The 23,123-nt window shown below is 33.6% G+C and overlaps 4 protein-coding genes across 4 annotated transcripts; 3 read left to right on the top strand and 1 right to left on the bottom strand.

Moving 5' to 3' along the window:
- Positions 1-23: 23 nt before the first annotated feature.
- LOTGIDRAFT_137913 (hypothetical protein) lies at positions 24-3,226 on the top strand (the record flags this gene model as incomplete). Its single annotated transcript, XM_009047932.1, has 7 exons — positions 24-132; positions 640-734; positions 943-1,070; positions 1,490-1,565; positions 2,040-2,149; positions 2,394-2,722; positions 3,078-3,226. 7 exons carry the CDS (start codon positions 24-26, stop codon positions 3,224-3,226), a joined length of 996 nt encoding a protein of 331 aa, XP_009046180.1.
- Positions 3,227-5,813: 2,587 nt separating this feature from the next.
- LOTGIDRAFT_171732 (hypothetical protein) lies at positions 5,814-9,793 on the top strand (the record flags this gene model as incomplete). The annotated part of the gene is made up of 8 exons (XM_009047931.1): positions 5,814-5,898; positions 6,320-6,591; positions 7,071-7,182; positions 7,516-7,902; positions 8,049-8,108; positions 8,258-8,347; positions 8,801-8,888; positions 9,073-9,793. 8 exons carry the CDS (start codon positions 5,814-5,816, stop codon positions 9,791-9,793), a joined length of 1,815 nt encoding a protein of 604 aa, XP_009046179.1.
- Positions 9,794-14,462: 4,669 nt separating this feature from the next.
- Positions 14,463-18,939, top strand: LOTGIDRAFT_82528 (hypothetical protein; the record flags this gene model as incomplete). The annotated part of the gene is given in 11 exon segments (XM_009047930.1): positions 14,463-14,738; positions 15,263-15,476; positions 16,045-16,091; positions 16,110-16,197; positions 16,289-16,325; positions 16,351-16,493; positions 16,756-16,887; positions 17,271-17,399; positions 17,768-17,932; positions 18,241-18,444; positions 18,857-18,939. Coding segments are annotated over 11 exon segments (1,518 nt in total), but the record flags the coding sequence as incomplete, so codon positions are not given.
- A 1,214-nt stretch (positions 18,940-20,153) lies between these two features.
- LOTGIDRAFT_171730 (hypothetical protein) lies at positions 20,154-22,636 on the bottom strand (the record flags this gene model as incomplete). The annotated part of the gene is made up of 6 exons (XM_009047929.1): positions 20,154-20,266; positions 20,719-20,899; positions 21,251-21,345; positions 21,553-21,679; positions 21,864-22,075; positions 22,465-22,636. 6 exons carry the CDS (start codon positions 22,634-22,636, stop codon positions 20,154-20,156), a joined length of 900 nt encoding a protein of 299 aa, XP_009046177.1.
- Positions 22,637-23,123: the final 487 nt, after the last annotated feature.

Below are 23,123 nucleotides of genomic sequence, written 5' to 3'. Positions count from 1 at the left end.
AGAAAAGGATTCTTGGAGTGAAAATGGCGTCGTCAACACTTCCTCCATTACCTGCCAAGTTAAAACCTATTCAACATTATTTAAAAACGGCTATAGAACATGAACAGCGAGATGCAGTGATTGCATATTACTGTAAGTATGATACAAGCATGATAATAACAATCATTCATTTATACTGAAAGTACAGAATCAACTTCAAGACAGTCTCCTATTCGTTTCTTTTCTCCTTTTTTTTTTGATGACGAACTGGTGTATGATCGTTTGCGCAATACTGATCATACAATATCAAAGAATATGTAGTATGTAACATTACTTTGATATAATTATATATTATAGTCAATTATGAAAAATAACGATGTCCATTCTCAGACTCCTCTGTTACCTTGAGTTTAAATATTTTTGACAATATTAAGATATCCATTCATGTCAACACCCAGCAAATTCCAAGTTATGTTTATTTATCTCAACTTTGCGAATAGTTTGAAAATACGAAATATCTTGTGAGAACGCCAATTTAATGATAGGTGATTGGCCATAAATGATTTGATTGGCTGTCATGAGGTCATGAACTGTCACACAATAGACTTGATAGACGTTGGACTATTATATATAAAGACAACCCTTTTTTTTAAATTCCAGGTCAGTTGTATGCAATGCAAAAAGGAATGGCTATTGATAGGAAATCTCCTGATTGTTTGAAATTTCTCATGTCTTTAATGGAGCTGCTTGAAAAGGTTTGAATGTACTAAATGTGTTTATTCTTTACTGACACCAAACAACTGTAACTTGGTTAGCTGTAGATCAAAATTTTCTTACTTATTTACCATTGACTTGATTGCTTCTTCACATTTGGTTTTACAATTATCCACTAGTGATTACCATAGTCTGAAAGATTGTTTGATATTAATGAATGATCTTAATTTTAATATTTCATTTGTTTAGAAAAAGACAGAATTCAGTGATAATGAAGCTATTCACAATGAAGTTGTTGGACAAGCCCATGTTGAAAACTATGCTTTAAAAGTTTTTCTGTATGCTGATAATGAAGATAGAGCTGGAAGATTTAACAAGTAATAAGAGGCATATAATATAGCATAAGCTTACTAATTAGAGCTGAAACTGTAGCAATCTGATCAAAATGTAGATGTTAAATGTTTTTTCCTGCTACTTCCTACATTCGCCTTTTAGAAAAATTTTAATTGGTTCTCCAACTCTCTCTTCGTGACAACAAGCCTACAAGTAAATGTACACAATTCATGTCAAGTAGTGCACATGTCAATTCTTACAAGATAAAAAAAAAGTGCACATGTCTATTTATTGAACAAAGAATTTGATGTGTAACAATATTCTCAGTTTGAATGACCAGAGAAGAAAAAAAATTCAAACTGAAAGTTTATTTATGATTTGATATTGACTGGATCTAATTGACATTAATGTAGTCAACTTGCATATGAGGTAGATTGTAAATAAAGATTTAATTCTATTGTAGGAATGTTGTCAAGTCTTTCTATACAGCTGGCATGTTATTTGATGTCTTATCAAATTTTGGAGAATTATCTGATATGGTAAGTGCTTGTTTCAGTAGCAATGATCTTCTGATTGAACCTGGCTGGACAAAACACACTTACTGGAAATTTGAATTTTGAGTATTGTAGTGAACATCATTTGTAGGGCAAATGGAATTATGCCCTTGCTTAAAATATCAAAAATTGTTAAAAAGAATCAATTATCCTTTTGTACAGTGTGTATCAATTCCTTCTTATTATAAAATCATGATTGTGTTTCCGAGAGGGGGTTATATTCATTTTCATGTTCCAAGGATTGTTTGATCTTCACATATATTTTACCATATTCAATGTAAAATGGTGAACACCAGAACATTACTTATATTTGTCTCCCTTCCCATAAAAATTGAAGCAAAAATAACATTTTATATTAGCTAAAGAATCCTCCATCTTCCTCCATGATTTTTGGGTTGCCATACCCGTCTTCACAGTTAAAGAACCTCCTGTATCGTGTAATTTGATTAAACTTTCTAGGTTGAAAAAAATAGAAAATATGCAAAATGGAAGGCAGCTTATATACATAAATGTCTGAAGAATGGAGAGACCCCTGTACCTGGTCCTTTACCTGAAGATGGTGATTGTAAGTAGCCTTGATCTTTGTTTTTGATCTTTGTGGTTGCAAAGCATGTTCAACATCTATTTTTTAGTTATTTGTTAAGGGATTACATTCTCTGTCTTAAAAAAGACGAACAATGTTTGCAATTCTTTAGCTGTAATTCATCACAATATGATGTTGGTAGCTCAGTGACTAGGCCAAATAATTTTGCATTATGACAATTATTTTCATGTGCAATATGAGTATTTGTTTTTCAATTGAAAGCTTGAAAGCCTACTATTGGACAATAAACATAGTGTTATATGTATTACAGATGAAGAAGTAGGTCAACCACCAGCCCATATAGCACAAGATGGTATGATGCCACCACCTTCTGGAGGAGGAAGTATGCCACCACCTTCTGGAGGAGGAAGTATGCCACAACCTGGTGGATCGGGTGGTTTAAATCTACCAGGACCTATGGATGGTAGTATGTATAATCCTGCTACAGGATCCTATGCACCTCCAACAACTCCTCAAGACACACCTAGAGCAGTAACACCAGTCAATCCACCACCACAACAACCAGTTAATACGTCATGGGCTCCACAACCCAATCCAGGTACGTCTTTTGTATTATAGAAAGTATAAGCCAGCTAAATATCTCCTTAGTCCGTGACTAGAGCTAAGTGCTGTAATTGGGGACAGATGATGTTAGAAAGACCATTTCCAGACATTTCAGCCGACAGTTTTTTTTTTCAATATTTCTTAACACAACGGTTTTCTTGTTGATGAAACTTTGCCATTCCATTCCATACCAATATTCTATCATTTTTGGTGTTTTTCTCTTCATGAAAATTAGAATAAGATTACCAGTATTCCTCAACAATTTGTAATTTTATGAAGGGGTTTGTTTCGACATTAAAAAAAAGCGGCAATGACTATTTTTCAAAAACTTTTTTTCTTCCTTTTTTCAGCTGGAGTGAATTTAAGTACATCAGAATATCAAAGGGCGATGAAGTTATGTAAATTTGCCAGTAGTGCTCTTCAATATGAAGATTCTAAAACAGCCATTGACAACTTATCAAAAGCTTTAAAACTGTTGACAACTGGGTCTGAATCGTAGAATTTGTATGGATCTATATACTGTGATATTTTATTCATGAAAAATTGTTCAAAAAAATTGTTTAAGAAAATGCCTATTTAGTATCTAACATTTGATCGAGCAAATAGTAGACTTCCTAGATAGATCTGACAGCGGTAATATTCCAATTTAAAACATAAGAGATTTTTTCCTTCACAATAGTTCAATTCTGTAGCCAAGACTATCCAGACTTTAAAAAGGTCATGATTTGGCATCAGGTCACATAGATATAGACAGCGCATCTATGATCTGATCTTTATTGACATCAGTGAGTTAGTAGTTTTTTCATCTGGGATTCCTCTTTGATTCATCTGAACAAAATATGTTGCTGTGAGGGGAGCCATTAGTACATATAATATCATGGTTTGATTCAATAAGGAGTATTACTGTTTATATATCAAGATTAGGTTTAAAAAAATTGAAATAGTTTGTAACCTAAATAGAAGCATTGTGGTAATATATGTTACGGAAAATAGTGTTAATATCATGGACATATATACTTTGTAATTTCTACTATTTGATGCAATTTTTATTTTATTTCTAGACAAGCTAAAAAAATAGTTCAAATCAGTTCAAGGCTGGATTAGCCATTTCTGTCGTTGATTCGACTTCCCTAAATATCTATTTAACTCTTCCACACATACTTTCATGGATGCCTGTCAAAGTATACCAAGCTTTGTGAAACAAATACTTAGATGATTAATGACTACATCCTTCAAATATTATGTGTGTGTGTTTTTTTTATTTTTTTGTCTTTTTTCAAAACTTTGATTTTAATAAGACTATGTGTATGTATATCAACTGACCAGTTTGAATTAGTACAATTTGGCATAATGATTTCGAAGTATGACCTACAGCTTTAAAATTGATTTGTGTGGCTAAAGGACTACCTGGTATATATGTATATTTCTTACTTTGATTTCCATTGGCTCATTGTTAATGTTATAGATTTGAATATGCAAAGAAAAACATAATATGGAGACAAAAAAGGTAAATTTAGGAGATCATTTACTCAGTGGCGTTTGTAAGAAAAGTCAAGTCAGGGGGCCAAGTATGGGCCACCAAATTTTCCAGGGGGTGCCACAGGTCATTCTTTCACTATGTAAACTGATGAAAAATGTGAAAGTGGGGGGCTAAACCATAGCCAGCCTCTTTTCTGCATTTACTGAAATCAAAATTATGCGTGATGGCAAAAAATACACCATAAGGAAAAAAGCTTTTGATCACAGATGTATTTGTTGATCTGTTAAGTATAACTACATTTGTAAATAAGCTGATATTATAATTAATGTATTTATGTGTAAAATTAAAAATTACCAGTACTCATTTTGTAAGTCGCTCAGTTAATCAGACAGGGTCCTCCATGTACCAAATCATTTTAGATAACTGCTTACAGTCAAAAAGTCAAACTCAGAATGGATGGTGTGGCAGAAGCACATTTCAAATCCTTAAATACAATGTGCAATGTTACTTAGCAGTATATTTATTGAATTAATTAAAAATATGATTTTCCTTCAGCGAGAGTTTTTAAAAAAATTTCCGATCCGAACACCCACCATGACTAGTGCCCCCCTTCCTTGTCAATACAATATTGAAATCCCTTCTATGCCACTGTACATGTATTCATCTTGTACAGTGACGGGTTGGAATTCTTTCACTGAGGGATCTCTGGCCATTTGTGATACATTTTGCATACGGTCACTAATTTGCGACCTTAATCAATATATCGTAGACCACATGTATATAATGTAATGTACCTTACAAGTTATGTGATGATAACTGTCAATTTAAAATGATTAATTACATCCTATCAATATACTAGTCTTTTTGAAAGCCCGTGGCATAGATGTATATTACCTCATACTTATACACAGTTTATCCCTGGTCCGAAGTGTATATACTGTATTGTGATTCCACGTAGTGACGTATTTAGAGTGTGGGCCATTGGAGCTCAGGCCTGAGAAAGTCGGTGAACGCTCCATGAATCATTATTGACCCCCTCTACACCCCCCTCCCCCGTTTCAGGCATTTTCTAGATACGCCCTCGAGCATCGTCTAGTAGACTCATTAGTGGTTCAGCTTTGAATGTAATACACCGAAGGTTACGATCTTTGTCATGGATTTAATTCTCAAAAACTAGCGACTAATGGACTGGAGTAAATTGACTTTTGAAGCCTGTCCATTCTACCACTTTTCAGACTGCTATTAAGTCGAAATATGATGTCCCACTACTTCGGATATGATTCTACCATCGTTCAAAAGATGATCCAAATATTTATCTAATTTTGTCTTACTTTCCAATCCGTCACATTGAATCATTTGTCTCGTTACCAGTTGTAATAGAATGGTTGATTTTCGAACTTATACACAATGACTTATGGACAGTTATGTGATGTGGTCGACAACTTCCTGAATTCGATCATATACCTACTTTAAAAACTCGATTCCCCTGCAGCAGTGTTCGATGGGTTGGTGTGAATTGAACCACGAAATCGTTGAAATCAATTAGTAAAGTTTTAATTCAATTTTGACATCATTAATGAGGGTGTGATCTATTAACACTGTGAACATGGACGTCGATTTATTGAAATTTATATGGAAATTGGATATTTTGGGACTGAGTTTGTTTATATGCCTTCTTTCTGTTATTCAAGGTTTGTTATACATAGTTTATAAATTCCAGATAAAGTACAGAAATCGATAGATTATATATTTAGGGCTATAACGTACGGTAGTTATTTCCCGCCGTTTTTGCTACGTTCAAATTAAGGGCTGATTGTGAAATGGTTTATATGGTTTTACATTAAGATAATTCATTGTTAAGAAACCCCATCACAAGTTATTTCAGAAAACTTTCTTATCCATAGTTATATCAGCTGAATTTTCACAATGTACTTACGAACTCCGTCATAGGGCCTACATTGGAATCAATAGGAACTATAAAAGCATCCATCAATGGGATATCAACTCGACTTTAACCTTAAAGAATTGAATTCATTTGCAAAGCAATAAGCTGCTTAATTTCTATCACATAAGCTATAAACGATTCTAGTACTCATATTTTGTCCGCTTTAGGTTCTGATGGTTTTATTTTGGAGAAAACAGTCAGCGTTTGTAATGGACCTTGTGCTAAAGTAAGTTTGACGTGCCCACCAGAACATGGTATAGCCATCAGAGAAGCTTTATTTGGTGTACATCCTAATGGTCCAACATGTCCAGCTACCACCAATTGTGACCGAATACAAAGTGATATATGTTGTGAAAAGACACCGAGTACAGATTGCATCTTACCTTATCCTGTAGAAAGACTCGAACCTCTACATAAGGGGTGCTCTGGAAAAGAAAAGGTAAAGTAGACTCGAATAAAATAATTACAGATAAGAAGTGTCAATAAGAAAATCAGACATCCTATTAATCTATATATAGACACAGCTTTATGGAACAACAATCACTGGTTAATGTTTAATTTAACGTTTCGACATGTATATTATATCGTACTCCATATTATTTATACTCGTATGCCATTCTAAGACTTTACCCTATATTAATCTGTTGCTTTCGTCTAGCCCGATGTGTAACGACATAGGTGGTATGGAACACATTAATATTTTAACAAATTCGTCAGCTGATGAATTAGCGTTCAGATTCCTTTTACAAATCCACAAAAAGATTTATACCACAGTTGCAGTACTGAAGAATGCCCGTTCAGGCATTCATATCGACTGAGGTATTCAATCCATGTGTCAAACCTTTCTTACACGCTATGCTGATTCTCGGACTATTATATCAATGTGCTCTATAATGTGTGATTGTGATATGATTTCAGTGTGAAGTTGATATTGTTGGTAATCAAGACTTGGCTAAAGTTTGTAATACAGGAAGTTCTACACCACAACCTAATACAACGTACACAATCTTAGATTATGTCTGTATCAATGGTAAGAAAGTACCATTAGATTGGTGGACATGGGATAATTTTATTTGGGGTGCTGAATGTTGTCTATTTTGTTTTCTTATGTTTGAATTAGGATTTTGATACACTTATTGTTAAGATTTCCAAAGCATTTTCTGTTAAATGACAGTCGCTTTATGTTCCCTCTGTTTAAACACTTCAAACACACGTCTTAATGAATCCATAGGACTAAAAGACTTATATTCAATCAGTTCGAAACGTTCTTACTTTTACCAGTCTCGGGGAGATATTTAGTAAATTTTTCAAATGTGGAATTGGTGACATATATAACATAATATAATGTTTCTGTATTTTTCAGACACGTTTACTGCTGATTTCTGTAGTGAACAGACTATCACTGTATCGGGAAGAACTGTATTTGCTGTGTTCGACGCCAAATCTGCACAGACCCGAAGCAGCAGTCGAGTGTGCACATGTGTAGCTCATTCTACAACCTGGCCAATAGAAAATCCTATCTCAGTCTTTGTCGTAGATATTAGGTTAAATCAATTAGAATCTACCCAGTGTTCGGATTCTATGGTCTCCATATCTGCCGGAAAGACCATTAAAGACATCAACTGTAAAAGTGTGCACGATCCAGGATTTCCGTATCCATTTGTATCTGTCCTAAATTCAACTACAGTAGCTTTAGCACAGTTAGTGCTCCACGACGAAACTCCGGAATATGTGTGGCTGGGATTTGAAGGTGAGTCAAACTTGATAATGTCGCCGTCTTATACTCCGTCTTATACTTTGACGAAATTTTGTAATTTCTGCCATTTAATTGAATTGGTGCTGGCGAATACAACTTCAGAAGACCGTTAAGATAGATTGTTCAAATTTTCATTTCAGCTTCTTTGGACGATGAAATAAGAGTCAGTTGTGGACTTCATGGATGGAAGAATGGGTTTGGTGAGTAATTAGATTTGATAATCCTGATTTGTTAACTTGACATGTTTTCGGAGCGTCTACTTCTTTAATATTGTATATTTATTCAGTATATTGGCTTTTATCTATGATATTAAGTACTCCTTCAACATCAAATGTTTTCAATCTTACAGAAGGAACGGGTATCACTGTCTCTCCTCTTTCACCAAATGGTAATCAACAAGTTCAGCCTCCAACAGATGATTCTGCTGCTGAAGATCTTGGTGAGTTTAAAGTTATTAGACAAATCTTCTGTCGACTGCATTGCCTCGTCTAGACTGTAACATTGTGGATATGGAATACGATTGGATACAAATAGCTTGCGAATCTTCTTTAACATCCTCGTCCTCTTCTTTAAAGAGGTAAAGAACTGTTGACGAAATTTGTAGGGTATATATTTAGATCTTGATGTCTCACAGTATACACACCAATTTCCGTCATCCATTTTTATGTTAAATGGCCCAGGATTGCATGGGCATGTGTATCAATCGGATTCCACTAACGTGCCTTAAAAAATGAAGCAGGACATCTTTTGAAACACCTGATGACTCTAGCGGCTGGGTCTGCCAAACCGGCTTCTCTCTCCTGAGAGTATATTATGTAGCTTATGACGATTATTTTTTTGAGCGAAATAAACATCTATTTTATGCTCCTCCATGTTCCAATTTTTTTTTCAGGGTATCCATTAGTGGTAGTGATAGGTGGATTTTTGGGCGGAGCCTTGTTAACATTCATTATAACTATGATTATTCTTTTGGCAATTAGGTAAGTGTTTGCTTTTAAGTACCACTTTACATTATTAGTAAAATCTGTGCTGCCTTTCGATGTCCAAAAATGGCTGCTTTAGATTTTTTGATACCCTACTTAGCAAAACTGAAGTTGATCGATTTCACCTGATTCTCAGATTAACACGATGAAAAGAATATACCAATATTTGCTTTATTTGCAGGAAACGAAACACAAAACCGAAACCAAGTGCAAGTGTTGAACCTGATTTGATTGAACCTTACGCTACAATTGAACCAGCTCCAGCACCCCGTCCCAAAAAAGCAGCGAAAAAATCAATTAAGGTTGACGAACATGTTGTGTTTGAAGAACCAGTCATCAATTATGCGGATCCCTGGGACGTTAGGACAACCATGAACAATATGGCTGACGGCGAATTCCCAAATGCCGTGTATGTGGACGCATCAGATGTTAGAAATAAAAAGAAAGCCGATAAACAAAAAAGTCGTGAGCTTCCGGTTGTTAATGCAGGCAGCGAGTATGTTGACGCAAGCGCAGTTAGAAAGAAGAAAATACAGGACCAAAACAGTTCAGCAGAAAAAGATGTTGAATTTCGAGAGAAAATATCTGCCAAGGTCAAAAAGACAGGAGAGTATGATAGATTAAGCCGAGAAAAGGAAAGAGATTGTCCCACTCCACCAGGTTATAGTCATTTAAAGGGAGTCTATATGGATATTGAAAAAGATGATTCAATTGAATCCAATAGTCAACCGGATGAAAGTATTTATGAAAATAGCGATACTATACGAAGAGGAAAAACTGGTAAATTGGCACTTCCGGTCGACAAACATAACGATTCTGATGGTGGATCTGATTCTTCTCACAACAGAAATCCTCATATGTCTCACTATGAATTAGCTATGGCACTAAAAGCAAAACAGTAAATGGAATTTCTAAAATTGGTGAAGTGAAAAAGGTGAAATTCGGAAGGCTTACACTTTTGGTCGATATTCATTGCGATTCAGACGAGAAACATTCTTTGTGTTTCAGTTGAGTGGATATCAACCTTCAAAGATGCACGAAGTTAGCGCTGGACGAAAATATACCATACACTGACAATGACATTTCAGGCGGACTCAGATGTGTACGGTATCAGATTATGATAAGTGGTATTTACTAAAATTCAGATGAGTGGTATTTACTACCATTTAAATGAGTGGTATTTAACCAGTTATTCGTCAATTTAGTATCCGGTATAGACCCTGTTTGCTTTTTACCATTACAAATTTAGGATAAACAAACAGAAAGGACGAATAGTTTTTCAGTGTGTCTGGGCATGACATAAAGGTTGGTCTTCCTGTTAGAAAGATAAGTAGTGAGAAACATGTTTATCAAATTAATTTCGCCTTGCCTCATTCGACTTTCGAACCGTAGTAATTGAAAATCGAAACATCAATTTAATTGTAATGTATTTGACCCAATTCAATAATCTGTTCGCAGAAAACAGTACTGCTTGCTTGTTGGATTTCAATCTACACATATCGTACAAATTGGTATAGAGTTAATTTTGATCTCTAAATCTAGAAACTTTGCCCTATAGCCGATTAATTACCAAATAAACGGGGCAGTCATTTCAAGTGAATCTAAAATTTGATAAGATTATTATGAACAATTATATTTAAATGATTAGTTGGATATTTGTTTAAGATTTTTTTTCATAACAAAGTGGAACAAAGGTTGTCTTATCTCCTTATGTAATAGTCAAAGAAGATATTTCTGCTCATCCGGGTCTGATTTGAAACAAAGCAGTCCATTTTATTTTTAGTTAGTTTTAGTGGAAATCAATTAGTCTTCATAGGTTTTTTTACTATTATTCTACCTATAAATTCGTGTTTATGTTTTGAATCGGACCCGGATGAGGAAAGATTTCTTTGTTGGATTATAATTAGTGAAATAAGTTATGCACGGTTATTTCTCTTTACTAAGAGAATAGAAATGAAATGAATGGAGTTTTACGTCCTTTATGCACATATTAATTGAAGACGGGAAACGCCATGCAGTTTGAAATTTTGTCACGACAGCGGCGTTGGCATATACTCTTTCCGATTTCCCAACTGTCGAAGGATCTTTTACGTGCACAGTCTATAGCAGCCTAAGGGGCATCGGATTAGCATCCGAATGACTAGACGCTTTCTCCCTGTCAGCGCCTATCTTCATTACTGAAAGTGGTATTAACTCGATCTATGCCAGGGTTAAAACCTGGACCTTCAGGTTATCGAGCAAAGGTCTAACTCTCTGAGCCATTGCGGCTCTCTAGTGGAACCGAGTTACCAGTTGTCATGTGACACATCTCAAATTAGGAGGTAAATTGGTTATATCGGTGATATAAAACTACACAAATTGTATGTTAAGTTTCTGGGCAAACAATATTATATTCAGGTTATAAATTTTATGCCCGGGTATTGAACAAATAAACACACCAACTGTTGCACAAATTAATAAACTGCATGATAAGATATAGGGATGTATGCTATACTTAAATGCATACTGCCTGTTAGAATGGACATAGGTCCTACAATTTAAACTCAAACACGTGTATATGTTCACCAGTTAGACTTACCAGGTGCCATAACTAAAGAATAGAGTCTCTATGTAATACAAGATATCCATATAACTAAATAATTATTGAAAAAGCGCTTCTAAGAGTGTTTTACAATTACTTAGTTTAATGGATTATTACTTAGTTTTATGCATTTATTGGATTATACTTATAGAGGGATTCTGTTGTATGTCTATGACACTAGGTAAAACCATTGATGAACAAAGACTCATTTGATCCTAAGAGGTAGTATACCTTTAATATCCCGTGTCAGTTATACGGTATACACTCAAACAATTCATTTTATAGGATACAATTTTCCCATCAGCGTACTTAGTTTAAAAGGTCAACCCTTACACCAGTGTCCGTCCACTTTTCATTGTTACAGTTCAAATGTGTATAGACTTAGGATATAAATAGGTCTACTAAAGCATACTGAATTTTGATGACGAGTATTATTAAGAAATAATAGTTTGATTCACATCTACGCATGACATTTTCTTTTAAAATATCCGTGTGACATACTTCCAGCCTGGGTGTACCACATTAAAACGTTTGATGGTGCACGTTAAACCTAGTCAAGGACATCAAGTAAGTGTCTTCATAGTACTAAATAATAAATTTTAGTTTAAAATTAAATCTATTTGTCAAGGTAGTTGTGAAGTTCTAGTTTTGTATCAAAAGTTATATTGTACATATACATAAATAATTGTTTACATCATATTATAGGCATAGCCTACGGTACGTATTTTAACATTTTATTTGATAACGTAAAAGGATGATCAAACGGATATAGTAGCTTAAAGATTTACTATTGAAGTTGCTTTACTTTCAAAATGTAGTTGCCTGGTTCATCTACATATAAAATTTTGTTAAGCAAAAAATCGACATAGGGGGCCTACTATTGATGTCATCGCAATCAATTTCATATTGTCAATATTTTTAACGAACTAATTAAACTTTTTTTAAAAAGGTGAATTGAAACGCCATGAAAGAGTAGCACTGCATATATATACCAAACTCAAAACAATAATTGTTAGAGAGACTATAGAGTTTTCATCTGATTTGACAGAAACTTGTTATCATTGAGAATGATGAGATCTTCGACAATTTCGAATTTGACGAATTTTTGATGAACTCTTGACTAAATTAAAACTCTTCAAACTGTTATCTTTAAGGAAATTTATTTTGATCAATCACATAGGCCTACGATCTTTCTCGAGTTCGTTCGAATTTGACGATTTTTCGGAGAATGGATTTGGAGTTGTGGCCCTTAAAAAGTTAAAACAATTAAAAACACTACAGAATCGATGTAATCATTGAGATAGATAAGATAATGGAATAGCGTGAACTTGATGTGAACGTGAGTTATTGCCCTTAACTATGTTTAAATGCACAATATCTGTTCTTCAGCCTGATTACTTTTGTTACAATCATTTTCAAAGTTATTGCAACCGACTAGACTAAATAAACATCTTAGACATCCCGATTGTTCTTGTATGAATTTAAAAATAAATGCTGATGCGTGAGCGTATGTTTACCTTGCCTCGCAAGCATTCTTTTTTGACTCTATATTCAAATTGTGATATTCTTAGGTAGATTATGTTCTCCATTCGCACGTCATTTGATATATTGATTATTCATCGTGGGTTTCTTAAGCAAATATAATTAACAAATCGGTAGCTATGAGCTATTGTGTGCAGGACAATATTTTCACATATACATTTTAAATAAAGCAAACAGAAAATATAATAGGCTCACGTTTTAGGTTTGTGTTACCAAAGCATTTAATGTACATGTGAAATAAATTTAATTTACACTTATGACTATAGTTTGCATGCATCAGTGTTTGCTTATGTCAGGAGACCAATTTACCTTGTGTCCGAATTACGATATGACATTATTATTGTGACCAATTTACATTGTGCTTATATTATTGTGACCAATGTACATTGTGCTAATATTATTGTGACCAATTTATCTTGTGCTAATATTATTGTGACCAATTTATCTTGTGCTAATATTATTGCGACCAATTTAGTCTGTGCTAAAATTATTGTGACCAATTGTGACCTTGACCAATTTGCCTTGTGACCAGTTTACTTTGATTAGTTTTCCTTGTGACCAATTTACTGTGATCAAAGCTCCGTTGAAACAAATTACCTGTGACCAAATCAGTGTGCCCACTCTTCTGTTTTCCGAATTAAAAGAATGGCAACTTGGAAATATTGTTGTCATTATTTGTGATAGCTTGAGATTGAGATAGCTATGTTAGCCGGTAAGGCAAATACTCAGACTACTGTATCCCTTGTAAGTAAATAGAGAAGGCTTTTTGTCATCGTCTACTTAATGTTTTATTTTGAAGGACAACACCGTAAAGAGTAGTGCTGCTTATAGAAAGGTACAATAAAAAGGTGTGGTATTATATGAATATTTATTGAAATATCTAACTCTAGTCACGTATTGTTATTGTATTGATATCCTTTTGACCCACCTCTTTTTCTATATTCAACCAATAAGGACCCAACACAAACCTAAATAAAATCGAAAAGTTAAAATTTTTGGAGTGTGATATTATCTGTAATATCCGTTTTAAAAGGGACAGATGCACCTTTTTTGTCCAGTCATACCTTAGTCTCAGAAACAGGATTTTGACAGACATAGGAAAACAAATTCCTAGTTTGAGATATTTTTGAAGGAATCATGCGATTTTCGTACATTTCTAGTACTTCTGAAGACATATTTACATATATTCTCGACTCAAATCACCCCCCCCCCCCCCCTAAAAAAATTGGCGCAACCTTAGCAGGATAATGCCCTATTAATACAAACGTAACTTGCCTGGTATATGACCGCAGTTGTTAACTCAAACTGCAGTTACTATTTATCGTATATATATATTTATTGAACCTATACAAATTCCCTAAATATCATCTTTTTGTTTTTTTTTTAGATCGTAAAAAATGTTCTTCACATACATTATAACGACTCTATGTATGAGCTGTGTTTTTGCTAGTCTAAATCTGACAATATTACATACAAATGATGTACATGCTCGTTTCGAACAAACAAATAAATATAGTTCAGCGTGTTCAGAACAAAATCAGCTAGCAGAAAAATGTTACGGGGGTTACGCCAGATTAATAGGAAAAGTAAAAGATATAAAAATGAAATATCCTAATAGTATAGTATTAGATGGTGGTGACCAGTTCCAAGGTACAACATGGTTTTATAAATATGGTGGAAATGTTACAGCTTACTTTATGAATCTCTTAGGTTATGATGCAATGGTAAATATTCTTTTTGGATTATCGCTCCCTTGACTATTTACTCAACCAACCATGTTGAGGAAACTCTGCAAACTAATTTATACAAAACTAAGCGGCGAATAATTAAAAAATTAGGCAGCAAGCTATACATTATATAAGACTTGACAGCGAACTATATTTTATACAATACTTGACAGCAAACTATATTTTATACCATACTTGACAGCGAACTATATTTTATACAATACTTGTACTGGCAGTAAACTATATTTTATACAAGTCTTGACAGCAAGCTATATTTTATACAAGGCTGGACAGTACACGATATTTTATACAATACTTGGCAGCAAACTATATTCTATACAATACTTGACAGGAACCTATATTTTATACAATACTTGGCAGCAAACTATAGTTTATACAATACTTGGCAGCAAACTATAGTTTATACAATACTTGACAGGAACCTATATTTTATACAATACTTGACACTAAACTATATTTATCTATAAAATACCTTGCATGTGAATATTTTATAATTGCAGGCAATTGGTAATCACGAATTCGATAACAAAGTAAGTGGATTGATACCTTTTCTTGAAAAAACAAACTTCAATGTTCTCAGCAGCAATATTGACGCGTCTAAAGAATCAATGATAGAAGGAAAATTTAAGAAGAGTACCATACTAGACGTTGGTGGGGAAAAAGTGGCGGTAATAGGTTATACCACTGTTGATACACCCTCTATATCCAGTACAGGTAGATAATGTCATTATTGTTAGTTACGTTCTTAAAGATGGTTTTCCTTATTTTATAGTTGCAAACAATTTGATTAATTTTTGTTTCTAGTGAATTATCATGTATTCTTCATCATATCATTATGTTCTTATTGCATATAATTAAAGATGGGTTCCCTTATTTTCATTTATGAAAATGAAAATGCTAATACTTATATGAATAGAAAGTAGAGGTGTTTTAATGACTTGGAAAAATACCAGTTTGTCTCATATGTCCATAATTAATTCATAATTAGCTAAATTAGAAGAGAATTACCAGCAGAATTCCAATGAGTGACCGATCAAGAAAGGTCAAAAAGTATTTTTTTTTTGTTTATCCAGACTGTATATACATGGACATCATTCGTTAAAACTCTTAATTATATGCAATAAGAACATAATGATATGAATAAGAATACATGATAATTCATTAGAAACAACAACTAATCAAATATCAATACTAATCATTTTCATAACCCATCTTTAAGTTTCAACTACTTCAATCCGTCAATACAGCCTGTTCAACAACTATTTTCTCATATGATTAAAAGCCGCCCAGCAGTATCTTAACAAAAAAAGGTCATATAACTTTAACTCGGTCATAACAAAAAATTAGCTCATCCAACTTCATGAAACTGTGACCAGCTTTGATTATCATGGTTACAATAAAGACCACGACGTGAACATATTGTCAGAACCTGAAAGTCTAGTTTCTATCTTGTTCATTTGCTGACGGGTTATGATAGTGATACATCTCAAAAGTAATATACTGGTAAAAAGGGAACCCTATGCGAGATCATATTTTTCTTTATGAGCTACTCCCATTTGTCGAGTTAAAAATCTAAAAGGAACTGGAGCCTTGGTAGCGATCGTTTTACAACATCCAACAGACAATGTTGTTTACTGGGGCGGTTTGCAAAAAAAGTAAAAGGCATTAAAGTTGCTAGAGTCGTTGGAAGGTGGTACAAACCAATTTTAGATGATGCCATGATTTGGACACGTGTCCAGGGTTTTTGCTAATTGTTTATGTTTTTCTGAGCTACTTTGACTTTCCTACACAGCGTAAATTTAATGGAAGGTACGGCACATGGGAGTGTTGGGTTAGAACCGAATGATCAAGAACTGCTTTCTGTGTTGGCGACCATTGAGATTCTCAGAAGATTTTGATTGCACAAAAGGTCACACTCATGTGTAACAGAATTGATGTTATAATATGTTCTTTTTAACTTGAGTATTTTTGACATTGTTTATTTTTTTTTTAGATGCTACAGTTTTAAACGAACTAAAACCCTGGAGAGAGGAGGTTGATGGTTTTAAGAAAACTGAAATTGGTGAAACTCGAGTTTTTTTGGAAGGCGATTCCCTGGTTTGTCGAAGAGCTGAATGTAATCTGGGTAAGGGTTTGTCCATCTTCACAATGTCGCGCTATAACGAACTTGCATCGTGGAAGTTTGTTGCAGCGATTTGTATTGTATTTGTATCAACAGAAATTCTGTAAACCAGTAGCCATTAGGTCTAAAGTCATAATGTCGTGGGTTTTGCAGTCGGTATAAGACGAAGTTCGTAAAAGCCTGACATTGTTAAGATGAAGTTTGTCAATTTGCATCTTTAGTAAAGATATTTACAACTTATCACATAGCGGATCGATAGACTGGACAGAAATGAATGAAATGGAACTCAAATCAAATATAGTTTCACCAACACACAGACGTTGAACATGGATATCAGAATGGTCAAGTGAAATGTATTGCATGTTAAATTTGTTATCGTTTTTCAGGCAATGCTATAGTTGATGGCATGTTGAGATATAATTTGAATAATAAAGTAGCAAACAAATGGAATAATGTATCTATAGTATTATTGAATAGTGGTGGAATAAGAGCACCAATTGATCAAGGTAGACTATGTAGTAGTATAATTAGAGGACAGTATACGAGTTACAATATACTCCAAAAAACAATACTGAATTGGTAACATAACTATGGTTGAAAATGAATCATACGTCTGTACAGACCAGAAAGGATACAGTCAGTCTTCATAGAACCAACCGGAAGTACACTAAAATAAGTTGGAACCGGGATCAGAATGCGTTCCACGTGAACCGAAAAAAGTATATTATAGGGTAGACAGAATTCAAATTGACGGAGAAAGGAACAAAGGGGTATATATTATGAATATGACATATTCGATTGAGGCCAGAATTGGAACTAATATGTCCTGTTCAGAACTCAAACGTGTCAAATCACCGCCAATTACTAAATTATATCCTTTCAGGTATCATCACAGTTGAAGATGTTTTAACAACTTTACCATTTAGAAACACTATCAGTTTAATAGATTTAAAAGGCGACGTTCTTGTGGAAGTATTAGAACATTCTGTTGGTTCTCTAAGTCCAGATAAAAGTGATGATTTGAAAGGACGGTTTCTGCAGTTCTCGGGTAAGTTATGTAAACTTTCTAAGTCGTTCAAAGAGGCAATGAACTGGTTGGTTGGTAGATGACAAGTGAACTTTCGCTTCCAGTGGACTGATATCGCAAAGTAGTCAATAAACTGATGCCTAATCAATAATTTGACAATTGTCCATACATTATTGCCAACTAAAATGTGAAATTCCTCCTCCCGGGCACACTGCCCCATATTGCTAACTGCCTTTTGCCTTGGCTAAATAATCTAAATTATATTCTTAAGGTTTTAAGATTAAGAGTATAATTTAACACATTTTCTATATATAATTTATATATTTTAGGATTAAGAGTAAAATATAACCTATATAAATCTGCTGGTAACAGGGTTGTTGATGTCAAAGTGTTGTGTACAGAATGTAGAATACCGACGTTTGAAGAATTGGATTTAAATAAATACTACAGAGTGATACTTGGCGACTACATAGCTGGTGGGGGAGATGGTTATGAAATGATCAAAAACAAAGGGATCAATTACTTGGATAAAGGTTTGTTTCCACATACTTGTATTATTATTTCAAGATTCAAGTAAAGGTCGAGGCCCACCCATTTCGTCTACATGACAACGAAAGCCTTGATGACGACATATCACCCATGGAAGAAACAACTGCTTATCTTTGTAAGGTTATCATTATGGACAGTGAAGGCATGATCGTTAAGATTATGGTCTGCTTCTGAAAAGGACAGGATCGCCAGCCTTTAGTCTCAGAAACGGGATTTTTTTTTTGCTCATCAATTTTAATGTTCACATTTCACTGTCAAAATTTGAGTAGGAGGTAACTCACTTAGAGCCGAATGGATTATGTCCCATTTTACCCTCTCTTATTAAAGCTTGCTGATAAATCCTATGATGCCTTATTAAACAAAGTTTTACCAAAAATATTTTGATTTTGTTTTCAGGTGACGTTGACAACGCTGTGTTTAATGACTACCTCAAGAAATATTCGCCCATTATTCAAGGTTTGGATGGTAGAATAGAATTTGTTACAGATGAGAAAGAAGAATTATGTCCAACAAGCGCTTCTCGATCATTCCGTCCATCTTTTCTTTTTTCATTGTTTATCATTTGCATTTATCAATTTATTCATTAATAAAGGTCACGCATTTTTTCAACTTTTAATTGTTGTATTGTTGTACCCCATTCGTGTTGGTTCCAATCCGCATAAGTATATAACATACGAAACTACGAAAAATAATGAACAACAATTACTCAAGAGAAAATTTGAGAAAAGTACCATGCTAGATGTTGGTGGAAAGTGTTAGTTATTGGTTATACCAGCCTGTGCTCTGTAACACATGAAACCTCTGGCAAGGGGTAAACCAGGTAAAAAGATAGGTGACATACGCCATCCAGCAGCTTTGATTGCAAGTACAAATCAAAGCACTGTTAGTAGCCTGTAGAGTGAGCACAAACCAAGTGTGAACAGACGGACGGATGACAGTATGTTTCCATACTACGTGTGGGCATATAAAAATATTAAGAATCCATAAAGAATTGCTGCATACAGAGTGAGCAAATATGAGTAATAGAGTGAATACACCAAGTGGAAACAACGTTTTAGTGAAAAATTATCAGATCATCCTGAAATCGATAGGGATCATCTTCATAATGACATTGACCCACAAAATAAAAATCAAATGAATCCATAAAGAATTGTTCCATGTTGAGTGTGCGCGAGTCACACAATATAGCTAATAGAGAAAAACGTCAAGTCAGACGCGATATTTCGCTGAAAATTATCAGATCATCCTGGAAAATCGATAAAGATCATCTTCACAATGACATTGACCGGGTGACCCACAAAATAAAAAGCAAAAGAATCTGTAAAGAATTCTAGCCTGTAGAGTAAGCACGAGATGCACAATATAGCTAATAGAGGGAAATGATTGGACACGATATTTCTGTGAAAAATTATCAGATCATCACAAAAATTGATAGGGATCATCTTCGCAATGACATTGACCCACAAAATAAAAATCAAAAGAATCTGTACAGAATTGAGAGAGAGCACAAGCAAAATGTGAACTGATGGACCGGGGGGGTATCAAAATAGAATTCTGTTCGATCTTGGATTGCAAATGAAGTAGTGCCATAAGAAACATGTAATGATTAGCCAGATTTGCAATTTGATCATGTTCCTTGAAATAAAACTACTATCATTTGTTTTCTATAGTATCTTAAAAACTATGTAAATTGCTATATACTATCTTCAAAGACTAAACCAGATCCTGCTAACTTTTCATTTACCATTTTATCTATAGCATGAACATGAACTTGTTGTAATTCATTCTTCCAATCCCCTACAATACCTGGAATGCAGTATTGTTTTGAAATGAAAGTGAAAGATTAAACGGCCTCTTAAAATGAATGTCGTACATAGACATTTAGAAATTATTTCATTTTTATTAACCATAGATAGAGACAGACTGAAAAGTTTACAGACTTTCTTTCAGGGACTGTGATTGACTGTATTCGCTACCGTACAATCAAATCACTGCATTACATTAACATTGAAGTCAAGGTATAAGACAAAGTTCGTAATAGCTTGATATAGTGTAGATGGGATACAGTTATATAATATATGAAGTTTTATCAATATTGTGAAGTTAATTTTTGTCTTTATATTCAATAGAGGGAGAAATCCTTGCATTAGAATCTTGGATTTGATATAACTCATTAAAAAACAATCTGTCAATGTCAATGTCAAAGTATAACAAGTGAATTGGTGTATACCTGCACTTTGACAATTTTAAAAACTTACCTTTGCGTAAAAAATCAGTCTGACCATCTTTAAAACCAGATTCTTTCCACCAAGAATAATTTGACATCGGATTGTTCTTCATTTTATCAAACTGGGTGTATTCTGCTATTTGATCAATTTCTTTCTCACTTAATGATTTACCTAAAAACTTACTCACTTCCCTGATGACTGACTTAATGTCCTACAAAGACAATTCAAAAACATCAATTTTCAAGAATTTAACAGCTCATCTCATGCTGCCAATGGGGCAGATTCGCTAATTCAGGAGTAAATCGTACTTTAGTTTCAAAAACAGAAATTGTCCCTTCGAACTAATCACTAATAATGTTCACAGCATACCATCCAAATTGTGGGCTTCGTTTCCACGGTAAGTTTTTTTTAAGGAGTTATCTTTCCAAGAGCCTCCTGTTTAAAAACAGTAAGACTTGATAAAAAAAAAGAATTTAGTACAGCGACAGCATTGGTATTTTATTTTATAGACTTACAACCTTCAGATACCCCCAATATAATGAAAAAATATTGTTATAGATACCTTTTTCATATCTTCATATTTCACAAAGAAAACATTTTCATTATCTTTTTGTTTCCATGCTTCTAATACATGATTCCACCATGGAGAATAAATACCTAAAATCAAAAACAAAATGTCACACTTAAAAAATTTTATGATGAGCATCCGCAAAGGATATATTTGTACCACCAAAATATTCCAGGGACCAGGATAGGTCGTCTTTTTTTATGGGAAAAACATTGATAGCATGTTTTTATTTATAAAAGCACCAACAGAATTGCCACTTGTTAAAATGAAATGAACCAGGAACTAAAGTAACTTACATTTCCCATCTATAAAACTATCTACAAAATCATCTATTGTACCAGAATAGGTGATGACTTTTAACATTTTATGGAAATGGTAATAAGAAACTACAGTATCTTTTGGATTACGAGCTACATACACAATCTACAAAATAAAATTTGTGACAACAATATTTAACATAAGGTTATTAGCTTTGCAAAATCTGAAACTTAAAAATATATTCATCTAACTCAAGCTAAAAGTTTCAAAATTTAACATTTTTAAGGAAAACAGTAATTGAGAAAAAATTACCATATAAGACATCAAAATACAAAAACTCATTCCTTACCTTTGGCTTTGTCTTTTTAATATCATTTGGTAAAAAAGACATAGGAAGATGAGATTTAATGATTCGTTTTGAAGGCATATTTTTAATATGTTGCAACCCTGGGTATTCAAATTCAAAATATGGTATTCTATCTTCCAGAGTCTTTTCTCCTGCTGTTTTAAAATCTAAATCTGATGTAATTAAATAAACTATTTCCTCCATCCAAGTAGTTCCTGAAAGAAGAGAAATAAGAACCAAATTGTTTCATTCATAATTTTCTAAATTCTGAGTACCAGTACCAGTGTCCAACTTCTCAAACTAAGGAATAATTTGTCTTAGGAATATCTTAAAATTTAAAATTTTTCATAATTATCATATAGTAAGTTTGTAAGATATATTGAACCCAAATGACTTAGAAAATGTTATTAAACTAATGAAAATGTTGAGCTTATCAGCTAAATTAAGTTTAATATCTTGTGGTAAACTGACAATCTAATAAATAATTAACAAATAACAATCATACTATAAAAGCCACCAAAATCATAGGTCTACTTTTCATACGGTATCACATGGCCCCCCCTAAGTACCAATACCGGTACTTTCTAAAATTGTTTATGCTTACCAGCTTTCGGATGGGAAACTATCCAAACATCATCTTCACGTGTTTTAAAGAAATGTATCTGGTGAGTTTTATTGGCAATAAATTCTGGATAGATATATCCTCTGTATTTATAAATAGATGATCTTCTTCCCAACAAAGGTTCATTTAATCTTTGAACACCAAGCATACTCATTGCATACCTGTTATAATATCTTGCAATGACCATAACTAAAAGGACTGCTCCTAATATAAATGATCCCACTATAGAAAAAACAAGGATGTCAGGTGAGTTTTTTGATTTTTTGTTAGACATATGTCTAACTGAAGAGGTTATTAAGCCATAATATGCATTCGTTTTCCTCCCATTCATAAAATTGAGCAGACGTAATTCCACACGTTTATTTCTTGTGCCTTTCAAATTCTGATTTAGTCCTCTGACATTGTAAAAATTCTGTATTTTCGGACGGAAAACCTGATGAAGTGTCAAAAGAGAGTATTTTCTAGATGTATACATGCATCTTGTGCCAAACAAATTAAGTAAACTGGACATTTTTTCTTAGTACCAGCAGTGTTTAAGTTTCAATGTTTACAAGATCAACACTATTTTGACCTCCAATATCAGAGAGTTAAATTCAAGACTTTACAAAACAAAACGAAATTTCAACAAATATAAATTGAAA

The sequence above is a fragment of the Lottia gigantea genome (assembly GCF_000327385.1).
Source record: "Lottia gigantea unplaced genomic scaffold LOTGIsca_119, whole genome shotgun sequence".
NCBI classification, from domain to species: Eukaryota; Metazoa; Mollusca; class Gastropoda; family Lottiidae; genus Lottia; species Lottia gigantea.
Note: the sequence above shows the minus strand (reverse complement) of the source record. Positions and strands in the feature narration are given on the sequence as shown.